At 57.4% G+C, this 13,185-nt stretch overlaps 1 protein-coding gene across 4 annotated transcripts in view; it reads right to left on the bottom strand.

The window, feature by feature from the left end:
• Window positions 1–18: 18 nt before the first annotated feature.
• Window positions 19–13,185, bottom strand: part of IL4I1 (interleukin 4 induced 1) — a 34,025-nt gene continuing 20,858 nt past the window's right edge. Inside the window, exons 2-9 of one of the 4 annotated variants that reach the window (XM_032838957.1) lie at window positions 11,707–11,842; window positions 8,967–9,110; window positions 5,404–5,642; window positions 4,459–4,571; window positions 3,730–3,931; window positions 1,899–1,967; window positions 1,451–1,587; window positions 19–950 (exon numbers count right to left, since the gene is read on the bottom strand). In XM_032838957.1, the coding sequence (XP_032694848.1) occupies window positions 29–950; window positions 1,451–1,587; window positions 1,899–1,967; window positions 3,730–3,931; window positions 4,459–4,571; window positions 5,404–5,642; window positions 8,967–9,003 (1,719 nt within the window). In that variant the 5' untranslated portion in view covers window positions 9,004–9,110; window positions 11,707–11,842 and the 3' untranslated portion in view covers window positions 19–28. Of the gene's footprint in view, window positions 951–1,450; window positions 1,588–1,898; window positions 1,968–3,729; window positions 3,932–4,458; window positions 4,572–5,403; window positions 5,643–5,747; window positions 6,058–8,966; window positions 9,137–11,706; window positions 11,843–13,185 lie in introns of those variants that run through there. The other 3 variants (XM_032838956.1, XM_032838959.1, XM_032838958.1) reach the window with 3 other exon arrangements.

Genomic DNA, 13,185 nt, shown 5'->3' on the forward strand with positions numbered 1-13,185 from the left:
GACCACAGGGCTTTTTCGGAAAATACTTTTAATGCTCGGGTCTCTTGTGGGTGGTGTGCTGAGCGGTTATCCCGTGCGCAGCCTGGGCATGGGCGGTACCGCCCTTTTCGAACTCGCAGCGGGAACGGCTGGGCAGCAGGCGCACTACGCCCTCCTCGGTGTCGCTGTCGACCATCACGTGCCCCTCTCGGCTGTTGATCAACACCGCAGCTCGCAGCGCCGACTTGACAGCGGTCTCCACCCAGCCGTGCGGGTAGGCCGTGTGCTCACCGGCGAAGTAGATGCGGCCGTAGGGGACGGCCCAGTCGTAGTCCGGTCCCTCGTCCTTGTCTTCATGCCAGAGCAGCGGCGGCTGCACCACGAAGCCGCCCTGGCTATGCGGGTCCTCCGCCCAGCGTTTGACGATGCCGCTGCCGTCCCACAGCCGGTACACAATCGGCCCGTGCAGCGCCGCCACGTCGTCGAGCGCCACGCGCATCGCGTCTTCGGGGCGCAGGCCGGCGAACGACGCCGCCGCGTCCGACCACGTGTACGAGGCCAGCAGCAGCGCGCCCTCGCCCGGCGGCGGGTAGAATATCACGCGCGACGGGCGGGCGGTGCTCGAGTGGCCGCCCTCGATGTGTTCGTCGTGCCAGAAGGGCCGGCGGAAGCTCAGGAACACCTTGGTGGCCGGCACGTAGTGCAGCGCGCGCAGCGCCTCCTGCCGCCTTCGCGACAGCGGCGGCGAGAAGGTAATGCGCTGCAGCGCCGGGCCGCTGGCCGTCAGCAGCACCACGTCGGCGGTCATGGCCTTCAGACTCCGGGCCCTGCGCGAGCTGGCGATGTGCACGCGCACATCGTGCGTCCCCTGCGTTATCGCCACGACAGGCGCGTGCAGCAGCACCGGCCCGGACAGCGAGCTCAGCAGCGCTCGCGGCAGCAGGTCCCAGCCGCCCACGATGCGGCTGTACCTGCAGGCAGGGCGGGGGCGTGAGCCCGGAGCTCGGGCCCTGCGGCTCCTCGTCGGCTCCTCCCAGCGGAACCCTCCCGGCGCACTCCCGGGTCGGCGTTTTAGTTTTTGGCGGCAGGTCCCCTCTTCACCCGCCCCTTCTCGGAGGCCCCGCCCTCTCCCTTACGGGCCGGTCACCTGCCTGCTCCTCGCTGACCCCGCCCACTCATCACCCCTGCCCTCGCCAGTCCCCGACGTCCCCCAATGGCCAGGGAGCAGAGAAGTGTCCGAGCCCGGCACCGCTCCCCTTCTCCTCTGGGCCACGCCTTCCTCCGGGAACCATTCCCACCCAGTTCCTCCCGAGGACCCGGGATGAAGAGGCGAGTGCGGCAGGACACGGGCACCCCTTCTCATCCTCCCACTAGTCCCGACCCCACCCAACACCGACGGTCCCGCCCGCCGGGTTAGTCGCGTGCCCGGGTCCCGCTGGCCCCGCCCCTGCCCGCTGGCCCCGCCTCTCACCGGAGCCGGTCGCTGAGGCAGCTGTGGGCCCTTAGGGCCTCAGCGAAGCTGAGATAGAAGAAGCCGTCTTTGGACATCACGTCTCCCAGGAGCCGCACGGCAGGCTGGCTCAGGTTCCCCTCCCCGAGAAGGTATTCCTGCAGGACCGGTGCACGCCCAGGTCAGGACCCAAGTGGGCTGCACCCGCCAGCTCTGGCCCCAGCTCTGTGGTGGTCCCTCCCAGGCTGAGCCTCTTGGTTCCCTGATGTGACAGTGAACTTAGTACGGTTCTCCGAAGCTCAGGGATCCAGTCCCTGCTGTTGTGACAGATGAGGGAAGAAAGCCCAGAAAGGGAGCGTGTGCTGAACCCGGGGTCAGGCAGGGTTCCCACCTTCTGACTCCAGGGCTACCGCCCCAAGGGCACCCTCCTTGTTTGGGTTTCTCAGCGACGCTGAGGCCCCCCACTTACCAGGAGCGTGTGTTTTTCAAACTTCTTCATTGCCTTTCTGCAGCCCAGTGTCTTGAGATCTTTGAGGGCCTGTGGTGGGACAAGAGGATGACACTGAGCTCCAGGGGTAGGACCACAGAGGCCAGGTTGGTGTGCAAACCCAGGGTCTCCTCCTGCACCTGCCCCCGCCCAACCATTTGCCACTCCTGCTCAAGCCACCAGGTCTTTGCCCTCGGCCTTGCCCTCCACTGCAATCCACGGTCACCACTCTGTAAAGTCTCCCCAAGTTGTTACTGCCCCTTCCTGCCCCAGCCTCAGCCCACCCTCACGGTGTCACGCTCAGCCCCACTGGGCACGGTTTGTTCTGCATCTGTCCCTAGCCTATGAGTCACTGCTGTATCCTGCTGGTGCTCAGTGATTGTCACCTGGATGGCTGTGGGCACAGACAGAAGCAGAGTCCCTTCTGCCACCCGTCAGCCCCGAGGGGCTTAGTCGCTGGTTTCTCTCCTGCCCAAGGCCCTCTGGTGGCTTCCCCAGTGCCCAGAGCCCCAGGGCTGTGCCCTCAGCTGGCCCCTCGGTCACCATCTCTTAGGGCAGCTCCAGTTCTGCCGCACTATGTTACAGGGCCCAGTGCCCCCCTCCCCCACGACATCTGCACCTCTGCACGGTTCCCCACAAGTGGCCACCCTTTACCATGCTGTTCAAGTCTCTTCCCTTCCTGACAGCCCCGTTTCATCTTAGCCCTCTTCACTGTCCACCTGGCTTCTGTCTCATGGCCAGGGAACTCCCCAAAGGATGTTCCCCTTCACTCACTCACTTGTCAATCACCTGGAGTCTCCCTAGGCTCCCTGGACAGTGCCAGGCCACAAAAATGGCCTCAACTCAGTGCCCACCCTTGTCCCAGAGGGAAGACAGACAATTGGGAGCTCCCAGAGGAGGCCAAGGCCTGCTCCTCCCTGAGGGCACCAGGGAAGGCTTCCTGGAGGAGGGAGGTTGGAGCTGGTTCTTGGGGGATGAGCAGGGTTCTCTGGGTGGGAAAGGGAAAACGCCTTCCAGGCAGGGCAGGAAGCAACAGCAAGCAAGGGCATGGGTGCGGAATGGTGCAGGAGCACAGTGGGTACGAAGGAGGACAGAGCTGGGGTGTTTGGGGCACCATGAGGGCTTTGGGGGTAACAAAAATTTCTTGGAGGCTGGAGCGGGTGGGAGAGACCAAGCCGTTCAGGGCTTGAACCTGAGGCTAAGGCACTGGGGAGCCACTGGGGGCTGTGAGTAGGGGATGAGCAGGGTGTGAAGGTCCGGGGTAAAGGATGAAACCTGAGCTGGGGCGCGGGCTGTAGGGGCCCAGAGGTGGGACTACTGCAAGTGATCAGGGGACAGGAAGGATGGGGCAGCGGGTACTGATGGTGGAAGGGAGAGGGAGGGAGCTAGGATCTCACCTGGGGGTCTGCCTGCCTGGGACTGGGGTGCGGGTGATGGGGCCATTATGAGAGGGGAGAACACAGGACTATGAGTGGGGTTAGGGAAAGACGCTGAGCTCGGTGGGAGCGGCCGGGTCCCGGGGTATGGCCAGGGGGGCACAGACCGAAGTCTGGGTCTCCAGAGATGGATGGGGAAGATCTTTGATCAGCAGATCAAAGTTTAAGCCAAAGACATAGACGGGGAGGCTGTCGGGACTGCGCGCGCGCGGGTACAGGGGTCAGAGGCCAAAGGCTGATGGCGCTCTGGGGACGCGCAGCATTTACGGGAAACTGCAGAAGAGCCAGCGCCAGGCCAGCGGACGGGAGGAATGAGAGACACAAGCAGCCAGGCGGGGAGGAGGCTGGGCAGAGGCGAGAGGGGCCCGGCCGCCTACCCGGTTGAGAGCCATCTGGTAGATCTCTTCGGGCGAGTGGCCCTTCTCCCTGGGGCGCAGCTTGTAGCCCAGCTTCTCGGGCATCTTCTCCACCACGTAGTTTCGCAGTTTCAGGTTGTTCACTTCTACCCACGTGTTCTCATCGTACTGAGTGAATTTGGTCAGGTTGAGCCCTAGGCTCTTGCAGAGCTCGTGGAGGATCCTGCAGGAGACGGAGGGGCCGGTGAGGGCCGCGCCGGGCGAGCGTGTGAGCCGGGGGGGGGGGGGACAGTCGGGGCCCCTCTCTGGGGCTCTGGGGATGGGCACCAGGCTGCGGTGCAGCTAGAGTCGGGGTCCTGGGTGCGGGGTCGCCTGGAATGAAACGGGAGCAAGGCTCGAGGCTGGACGGCTGAAGGCGTGGCAGTTCGGGTCTGTGTCTGGAGCAGGATCTGGCTTTCTCTGGGGCGGAAGTGGGACTGGGGACAGAGTTCGGGTTGGGGAAGGGACAGGTTAGGGTCTGGAGGTCTGGCTGGACATGGTGGGGCTGGAGATGGGAGATCCTGAAGGAGGAGGACAGAGGGGGAGGTGGAGTCTTGACGCAACTTGATTGGGGGCTTAGGTTTGGGGTCAGGGTTGAAGTTCAGTCCGGCCCTGGAGTGGGGATGGAGTTGGGGATCTGGCTGAGTCTGAGCATAGCCGTGGGGCTGTGGGTGGCCTCGGTGTGCGCCTGGCTGCTTGGTCAGTCCTTACCTGTGTGAGCTGGGCATGCGCATGGCTCCCAGCTCCCCAATCCAGCCCGTCTTCCGGTCCCGGTAGGTGAAGATGCGGCCCCCGATCCTGTTGTCTGCTTCCAGGATGGTGACCTGAGGGACAGAGGGGACAGCAAGCAGGGCCCTTCAGCTCCTCTCACTGAGCCCCCATCCCCAGCCTTCCATCCCCACCCACGGCAGCACAGACCTTAACTAGAGAAGGACCCCTTTCTTTTCTTTTCTTTTTTTTTTTTAAGATTTTATTTATTTATTTGACAGACAGAGATCACAAGTAGGCAGAGAGGCAGGCAGAGAGAGAGGAGGAAGCAGGCTCCCTGCTGAGCAGAGAGCCCGATGCGGGGCTCAATCCCAGGACCCTGGGATCATGACCTGAGCCGAAGGCAGAGGCTTTAACGCACTGAGCCCCCCAGGTGCCCCTAGGACCCCCTTCTTTATAGAGAAGTGAGAGGAGCTGGGACAACAGATGTCACAGCAAACATGGACCATATGACACTCTAGACTACAGCAGGAGACGACAAGTCAGATTGCAAAGGGACTTCCCAGCTCAGAGGGTGGGGAGATTTCCTGCAGGCACAGAGGTCCTGGCAGAGCCCATTCTCATTCTCAGATTTCAGCGACGGGGCAGTGGTTAGATCTCAAGGGTCACTTCTTGAGTGGAGTTTCCATCTCCACCAACACAAACTCCCCCCAGGAGGTCAGAGGACATTCAGAGGGAATTCCCTCAGGAACGTGAGAGAGCAAGACAGGGAAATCAAAGGCCTCTCAGTCTCCCTCTGGGTTTCACTCCCCAGACCAAGGGGCAAAGCATAGCTCTTCTCCCACCTCCTACCAGCCCTGTAACAGGGATGTGGCCGGGCCCGTCTACCCAGGACTCTCAGCCCGCGGCAGGAAAGACTCAAGGCAGACTCCAAGCAGCCCTTCTCACCTTGTGTCCCGCATCACTGAGCACCTTGGCAGCTACCAGCCCAGCTGCACCAGCACCAACCACAATGACCCTCTGAGGCTTTGAGGTCCGATTGAGGCCCAAGGTCACAACCTTGAGCAGCACCTCATAGTCAGGATCATGCATACATTTTTCAAAGGGATCCTGGCTGTGGGAAGTCTTCCAGTCCAGGGAGGCCTCCAGGCTGAGGAAGAAGGAGACCAGGACGAGGAGGTACCGGGCTGGAGGTAGGAAGGACGGGGATAGTGCGCATGTCAGTAGGCTTGTGTGGCGGGAAACGTGGGCTCCATCCCGCTGTCCCTGTGCCCCTTCCTTTGCTTACTTACCTAATGAGGCCATAACTCTCGGTGGGAGATGGTGTCTAGTTTGGAGGGGAGGCAAGGGTCACTGTGACTGGGGCCTGGCCGCCCCTATGGCCTCATCCCTCCGTCTATCCCATCTATCCGCCTCCTGTTCTGTACTCACCTGTCTGCCCTTCGGTCCTCCTCCCTGCACTCCTTTCTCTTCTCCGTTCCCCTCTCCTCTATTCTCCCTGTCTCCAAGTGTCTGTTTCTGGGGGTCCCAGTCTCTGCAGCCTCCTCTCTACCTTGGCTCTCCGTGGACAGCAGCAGCACCTCTGTCCTCTGTCGCTCCCACTGGTCTACGTCCCCCCCTTGCCTGTCCTTAAAAAGAGCTGAGCCCCGCCCTCCCCCCCCCCCTGGGAAATCTGTGGCGGGGAAACGAAACTACTTTCCTGGGTTGTAGGGTCAGGTGCTCAGGGTTTAGTTGAGGCTGGAGGGAGTGGGTGTTGGGGAAGGGGGTGTTGAGAGAAGCAAATCAGTCTATTTTCTTCCTCTTGCCCCAAATAGTTCTGGGGTAGTTGGAAGGCCAGAAATAAATGCTCAGGTAACCATGCAAAGGGGGCCTGGTCTCAGGATCCCTGCGTCTGCCCTTGGGGCTGCATGTTCCCTGTGACGGCCCCCAAGTCCTTCTGTGTGTCAGTTGTCGCTGTGCCCTGAAGGGCCCTTGCTGGCTCCAGTCCCCTCCCACAGAGCTGCTCTGAGCCTCAGTCTCTGAGGCCGGCCTGCCCGGGTCCTGAGCCTGGTGCCTGCCCACACGGTTCTGGTCTGCAGCTGTCAAGTGGAGGCCATTAAATGTGGGTAGAATTAGGGAATGAGTCCAGGTCTGGCCCTGTGAGCAAGCACCTGGGTCAATACTAGAACTTGCTCCTTAGGAAACGCCAGCTGCCGCCACCGTGCGGGTACTGGGACGGGCTCAAGGAGTGACCCCCTGCTCCTCAGCCCTGCGCAAGAAGCAGCCCAGGATATGTGCTCATCCTTCCCATCCCTCGCTGAGATGCTCAGCTGTGGTGCTCAGCTCAGGCTAGGGTACCAAGGACCACCTCTGCAAAAAGGCTGCAGGGGCCTCTGGCCTTGGCATTCACCACCGCTATATGTGGGGTGCATTTTCCCGAGGCAGGCAGTGAGAACAAGATGACCCGGCTGCAAGGAGCCCCCTGACCCCTGGCGGCAGGGCCCTTCGGCTTCTGGGGCTTTAGCCAAGGGGACGTGTGGTAGGTCCCCTGAAGTGGGTGGAGGTAGAAGACGCAACTTCGGGGATTTTTCCTGGCGTGGGGCAGAGGGCTCCAGGCAGCTGGTGAGGACTTAAGCCAGAGGCAGCAGATCCTCTGCAGCAACAAGATGGGAAAACCCGAAAGGCTACATCAAAGGGGGATGTGGTTTGATGGAGGGTGGGGGAGGGAGGGGGCCTATGAGTCAGAAAACATATGATGCGGGGGCCTGGGAGGCAGCGGCCAAGAAGGAAACACAATCCGCTGGACAGAGCCTTGAGCCTCGAGACTGAACACCAAGGAAGCGAAGGGCACAAGTCAGCACAAATGGCAGAGACCGTCCCACGGTGAGGACCCACTAAGGTGGTCCTGGTTTCAGTGCTTTGCACTGACTGTGCGCCCTCATTGCGCTGCACTTGACAGAGGAGGGATCTGAGAGAAGGAGGGGGGTAGGCAGGGGAAGACCCCAGGACTTACCCAAGGCCTCAGAGTGGGAAGGCCTTCCCCTGGCCGCCCCTGCCTGCTTCACCTGAGCACTGCCACGCTTGGACAGCACTCACAGGTGCAGCAGCCGCAGGAGCACGTGGCACGATTGCTCCTCTAACCCCAGGGGCCTCGTTGGAGGGGAACCCGGCCTGCTGACCAAAAGGCTCATGACCCGGGTCCCACAGCAGGAAATGACAGATCTGGGGGTCGTGCTGGCCCCCGGCCGGAGGCCCATCAGCTCTGCTTCCTTAAGGCAATGTCCGCACAGAGAAGGGAGCAGCCGCAGCATGGAAGCAGGAAAGGTGGAGGCAGCAGAGCCATGAACTCCTGCACTTGTCTAGGCAAGAAGTGTTGGTCCCCAGAACAGCTTGAGGGGTCCCGCTGGGGTCCCTGAACCGACCCCCCTGGTTTCTCTCCCATATAGGATTGCTGTGCAGAGCTCCCTGGCTCCGGGCACCCCCCCGGCTGGCTTCCTGGACTCCTAGAGAAGTGAAACACCAACCTCAAGGGGTCAGCGGGGCAGGGAGAGGGAGGGAGAGGAACCCAACTCATAAGGTGCCCCAGGACTGGGAGCCAGCAGGGCCCGAAAGGGTAGGGACCTGCCGGGGCAGGGTCTGGTCGGTCTGCCTGCTGCTGTGCAATGCCTACGGGTGCCGTGTACCGCCACGTCCCAGGTACTTCATACGTTTTACTTCATTTACTCCAGTGAGGACCCTGACAAGATGGGCTTAGCTGTCCCCATTTTCCAGTGGAGAAAACTGAGGCCCAGACAGGTCACCCATGAGAAGCGGCAGCCCCTGGGTTTGACCCCAGCAGCCTGGCTCCAGGGCCACATTCTGAGACACCCGTTCAGCAGCAGCAAGCTCGGCTCATGAACGAGGGAGCGGGCCAGGCCAGGGTGTCTCTGCCTCATCACCACTGACATCTGGGGCCATCTCTGAGGGGGTCGTCCCGTGTGTTGTAGGATGTTGAATGGCCTCACTGGCCTTTACCCACTAGACGTCAGTAGCACTTGTCCCTCGAGCTGTGACCACCACAGATGTCTCCAGACATTGTCAATCATTCCCAGGGGAAGGGGAGGCAAAATCACCCGAGAACCACCGGGCTAGGCTCAGGTTGATGCTGAATGGAACACTGAACCAAGTGGCCAGCTATGGTCCCAGAGAGAGACCTGGGTCCAGCTGGCAGAAGAAGAAATACTGGGGGCCACACAGCTGTGCGGGGGGGATAGGGCTCGTGCTTTATACGTATGATTTTCTCTGAGGCAGTTCAGAGACAGGGAGTGGTTGCTACGAAAACTTTGACCAAGTCCCTGAGGCAGTAGGGCGTGCCCAGGGGGAAGTCAGGGGTCCAGACCTGGATCAGGGAGGGGCTCAGAGAGCAGAGAACAGACTTACCCAAGGCCCTTGGTCTATGGCCTGACTCCTGGACAGAGTTCCCCTTCCCAGAGAGCCCTCCTGCCCCTCCTCCCCCCTTCCAAAACCCCTGGGCCCCATGAGGGGGCACTCACTGCATGGCTGGCTCTGGGGGGCTCTCTCAGCGCCCATGGCCTTTCTGGTTAGCCCGGGACAGAAGTCATCGTTGGGCGTGTACGAAAATGGGGTCAATGGTGGTAGCTTTGTCCTGATTCCGTTAGACCAAAGGTGTCAGGGTCCTGGTGAGTTCAGAGCAGTTGGGAGGCTGTGGAGGCAAGTACTCCCTTCTCAAAAGCTTTTTATTATGGAAATTTCAAATGTATATAAAAACAGAGAGACTGGGATGATAAACTCAAGTGCACCATCACCTCCTAGCCCATCTTGTCTCATTTACATTTTCTCCCTCCCTCACTGCATTATTTTACAGCAAATCCCAGACATCTTATTTCGTAGGTAAATACTTCAGGATGTTTCTCTACAACAGAGGTATACAAACGTTTTCTATAAATATTTGGGGCTTTGGGGGCCACACTGTCTCCATCTTGCCTACTCAACTCTGCCCTCCGAGTAAGTAACCACAACATGTGTAATGAACTGGCATGGCTGTGTTCCAATAAAATTTTCTTTACAAAAACAGGAAGTGGGACTGTAGTTTGCCAACTTTTTTTTTTTTTTAATTTTAAAAAAGATTTTATTTATTTATTTAACAGACACAATGAGAGAGGGAACACAGGTGAGGCAGTGGGAGAGGGAAAAGCATGCTTCCCGCTGAGCAGGGAGCCAGATGTGAGGCTTGATCCCAGGACCCGGGGATCATGACTTGAGCTGAAGGCAGACGCTTAACGACTGAGCCACCCAGGAACCCTGTCAACCAACTTCTGCTTTAAAAAAATATTAGAACTTATTTGCTTTAAAAAAAAAAAAAAAACCCAGGGGTGCCTGGGTGGCTCAGTGGGTTAAGCCTCTGCCTTCGGCTCAGGTCATGATCTCAGGGTTCTGGGATCGAGCCCCACATCAGGCTCTCTGCTCAGCAGGGAGCCCGCTTCCCTCTCTCTCTGCCTGCCTCTCTGCCTACTTGTAATCTGTCAAATAAATAAATAAATAAAATCTTAAAAAAACAAAAACAAAAAACAGACAAACTACAATACCAATTACATTTAAAAATGGCATTAAAGTCCAATTTCCTGGATTGTCTCAAAATTTTTTTTTTCCAAGTAGGCTCCATGCACAGTGCGGAGCCCAATGAGAGACTTGAACTCAAGATCCTGGAATCAAGACCTGAGGTGAGCTCAAGAGTTAGAACACTTCACCGAGCCACCAGGTGCCTCAAAAAAAGCCTACTTTGCATTTGAGTGATATCAAGGGTCTTTGCTCTGTGGATTTGGGGTTTGTGTCCTTAGAACCTGGGGGTTTATGTGACCCCACGGCATCAGGCTGGGCCCGAGCCTGGTAAAGCAGCACACCAGGTCTGGTTTTGGCCACGGGGAAACCTGTGGAGGTCATGGGGTTGAACCAGGATGCCGTCTGGACGTGAGGTGCGTGCCTAGGTGAGTCACTGATGTTTGAAGTGATTAGTGCCACTGCATGAGGGCTGTGGGACAGGCACAGGGGCAGTGTGGGACAGATAAGTCTGGCTGGCAGCTGGCTGGTGTCCAGAAACCAACGTGGTTTTTGAGGCTGAGGGATTTTGTTCCTGGGAAGTTCTGCAGAAAGCCCTTGCCCTGAGAGTCTGAGGGCGGACTTTTCAAGCACCCAAGTAATTTCAAGGTAGATTGAACACTTGGGAGCTGTGGTGTGCTGGGTCCTAGCAGTGCACAAAAGCTGATTTTTTTTTTTTTTTAAGATTTTATTTATTTGACAGAGGTCACAAGTAGGCAGAAAGGCAGGCAGAGAGAGAGGAAGGGAAGCAGGCTCCCCGCTGAGCAGAGAGCCCAATGTGGGGCTCGATCCCAGGACCCTGAGATCATAACCTGAGCTGAAGGCAGAGGCTTTAACCCACTGAGCCACCCAGGTGCCCCAAGCTGACTGATTTCTAAGATCTTTGGTTTTTGTTTTGCATGGCATTCTTGAAAAAAAAAATTATACACATTTAATGATTAGTCTTATGAAAAACAAATTTAGGGGTGCCTAGGTGGCTCAGTGGGTTGAGCCTCTGCCTTCGGCTCGGGTCATGATCTCGGGGTCCTGGGATCGAGTCCCACATTGGGCTCTCTGCTTGGCAGGGAGCCTGCTTCCCTTCCTCTCTCTCTGCCTGCCTCTCTGCTGACTTGTGATCTGTCAAGTAAATAAATAAAAAATCTTAAAAAAAAAAAAAATTTAAATACTCAAAACTCACCATTTCCCAAACATCCGATTACATTTTACTATTATGTATACTCTTGAGGAGAAGCAATTATATCTGTAGGTGTCAATTTCCCAAACTCCTGGTCCGTGACCTCACATCCGTAGCTGGCAGTCAACCCTGGAGAGGGCCTCTACATCACGGGTATCGGGGGGTATCGGGCATCGGCATTTGCCAGCCATCAGGGCTTTCCCCTACCCCCACCCCGGAGAGCCGACTGTTGGGTTTACCAGCACACCACTGCTTGGGCATCATTCATTTCAACCTCCGCTAGGAGATGAAGGGAGCTGTGGCTCTGGAAATCTTTAGTTGTTTGAAACACCTGACCCTTCTGATCCAAGCTGCGCCCGACAGGCAGAGGCATAATCCTGGGGAAGCAGCTGGGCTCTAGAATCACTTAAGGGCTTCCTTGAGATGGAAAGAAAAGCCATAACCATACATCGAATTGCCACTCTTGTCCCTCAGCTGGGAGAAGAAATGCAGTAACCGCTTACTGAGAGATTCGCCTTTAAAAGCCTCTGCCGCCAAATTTAGTCACCACATTTGCTGTCTTCATACTACTTAATGAAGAGGAACTTAAGTAGAGGCCGTTTGTCGGGACCAGCAAAGAAGCGCATCTGTGTTTTCTTCCTGGAAAGGGAAACTGCAGTTACAACGAAGCCATCATCTGCAGGGTGGCACCCCGTGTGCCGCCGGTCCTTTGGCAATCCCGGGGACCCCTCCCTGGTGCTCCCGGGAAGCCTGTTGGGGCCATGTTCCCCAGGGTGCAAGAGCACCGTTGACCATCGTCCTGATTTATAATTGTGTTTTCCAAAGTGGGGTGCCCATGGTCCCTCAGGCCATGGGAATAAGTGATCTCAGTATTTCCATTTAAAGAAGTACCTATGTGAAGGCAGTTAAGCATTACTATTGTTCAATACGCAAAACAGGTCAATTAGATAACATTGGAAATGCAATCAAGAAGTTTTTAGCCCCTGGCAGCAACCTCCGAGTGAGCAGGAACACCGTTCCATTTTTGTGACCCCAGTGTCAGATCAGGATCTGGTATATAGGTGCTCCAAAACTAGATGTTGAGGGGCGCCTGGGTGGCTCAGTGGGTTAAGGCCTCTGCCTTCGGCTCGGGTCATGATCTTGGGGTCCTGGGATCGAGTCCCACATCGGGCTCTCTGCTCAGCAGGGAGCCTGCTTCCCTTCCTCTCTCTCTGCCTTCTTGTGGTCTCTACCTGTTAAATAAAAAAAATAATCTTTGGGGAAAAAAAAACAACAAAAAACCTAGATGTTGAATGAATCAATGTGGATAAAATATAAATGACCTCCTACTTTCCAGGATGACTTGAGGCTGCTCCATCTCTCCTCCCTTTAGGGAGAGGGAGCAGATGTGGGTCTTGCAGTTAGTCAAGGCTCAGACTGCACAAAGGGCCAGTGCCCAGGGAGAGGAGATTTCAGAGAGGATCAAGTGGGTTAGTGTGGGGTCTCCCCCCTCCTCTGTTCCCCTCCCTCTCCTATGGCTTCTTCTTGGACAGGACACTTGTTCTCCGAAGACAAAGATGGTCCAAGGAAATGACTTATGACCAGGACTTTGGGAAAATGGACCATCCATCTCCAGGAATTAGCTCTGGGCATTCCTTAGCAAACACACGGCTTAGCGAGGCAGAGGCTGAAAGCAGGAGATCCAAGAGCTTGGCATCATTCTCGCCCACAGGAGCCAGGGGAAGAGCCAGAATGCTGGGCCAGTATCTGGAAATGACCCCCATACAACTCCACATCCCAGCTTCGCCTGTTTCCCACCTCTGAAGCATGACTAGTTCCTCCAGCTCGCCCCAGGAAATGGAGAGGAATGCTGCCGACGGCACCTGTGGCCTCCGAGCGAACGCCTTAGGGAAGATGGAGGAGCAACGGACATGCATGTGTGTCTACGATGGAAGCCAGAACATCCCCGGCACACATTCCCTCATGCGCGGCTTTCTGCCATC

The sequence above is a fragment of the Lontra canadensis genome, unplaced genomic scaffold (assembly GCF_010015895.1).
Source record: "Lontra canadensis isolate GAN:19392208 unplaced genomic scaffold, GSC_riverotter_1.0 scaffold107, whole genome shotgun sequence".
In the NCBI taxonomy this organism is placed as follows: Eukaryota; Metazoa; Chordata; class Mammalia; order Carnivora; family Mustelidae; genus Lontra; species Lontra canadensis.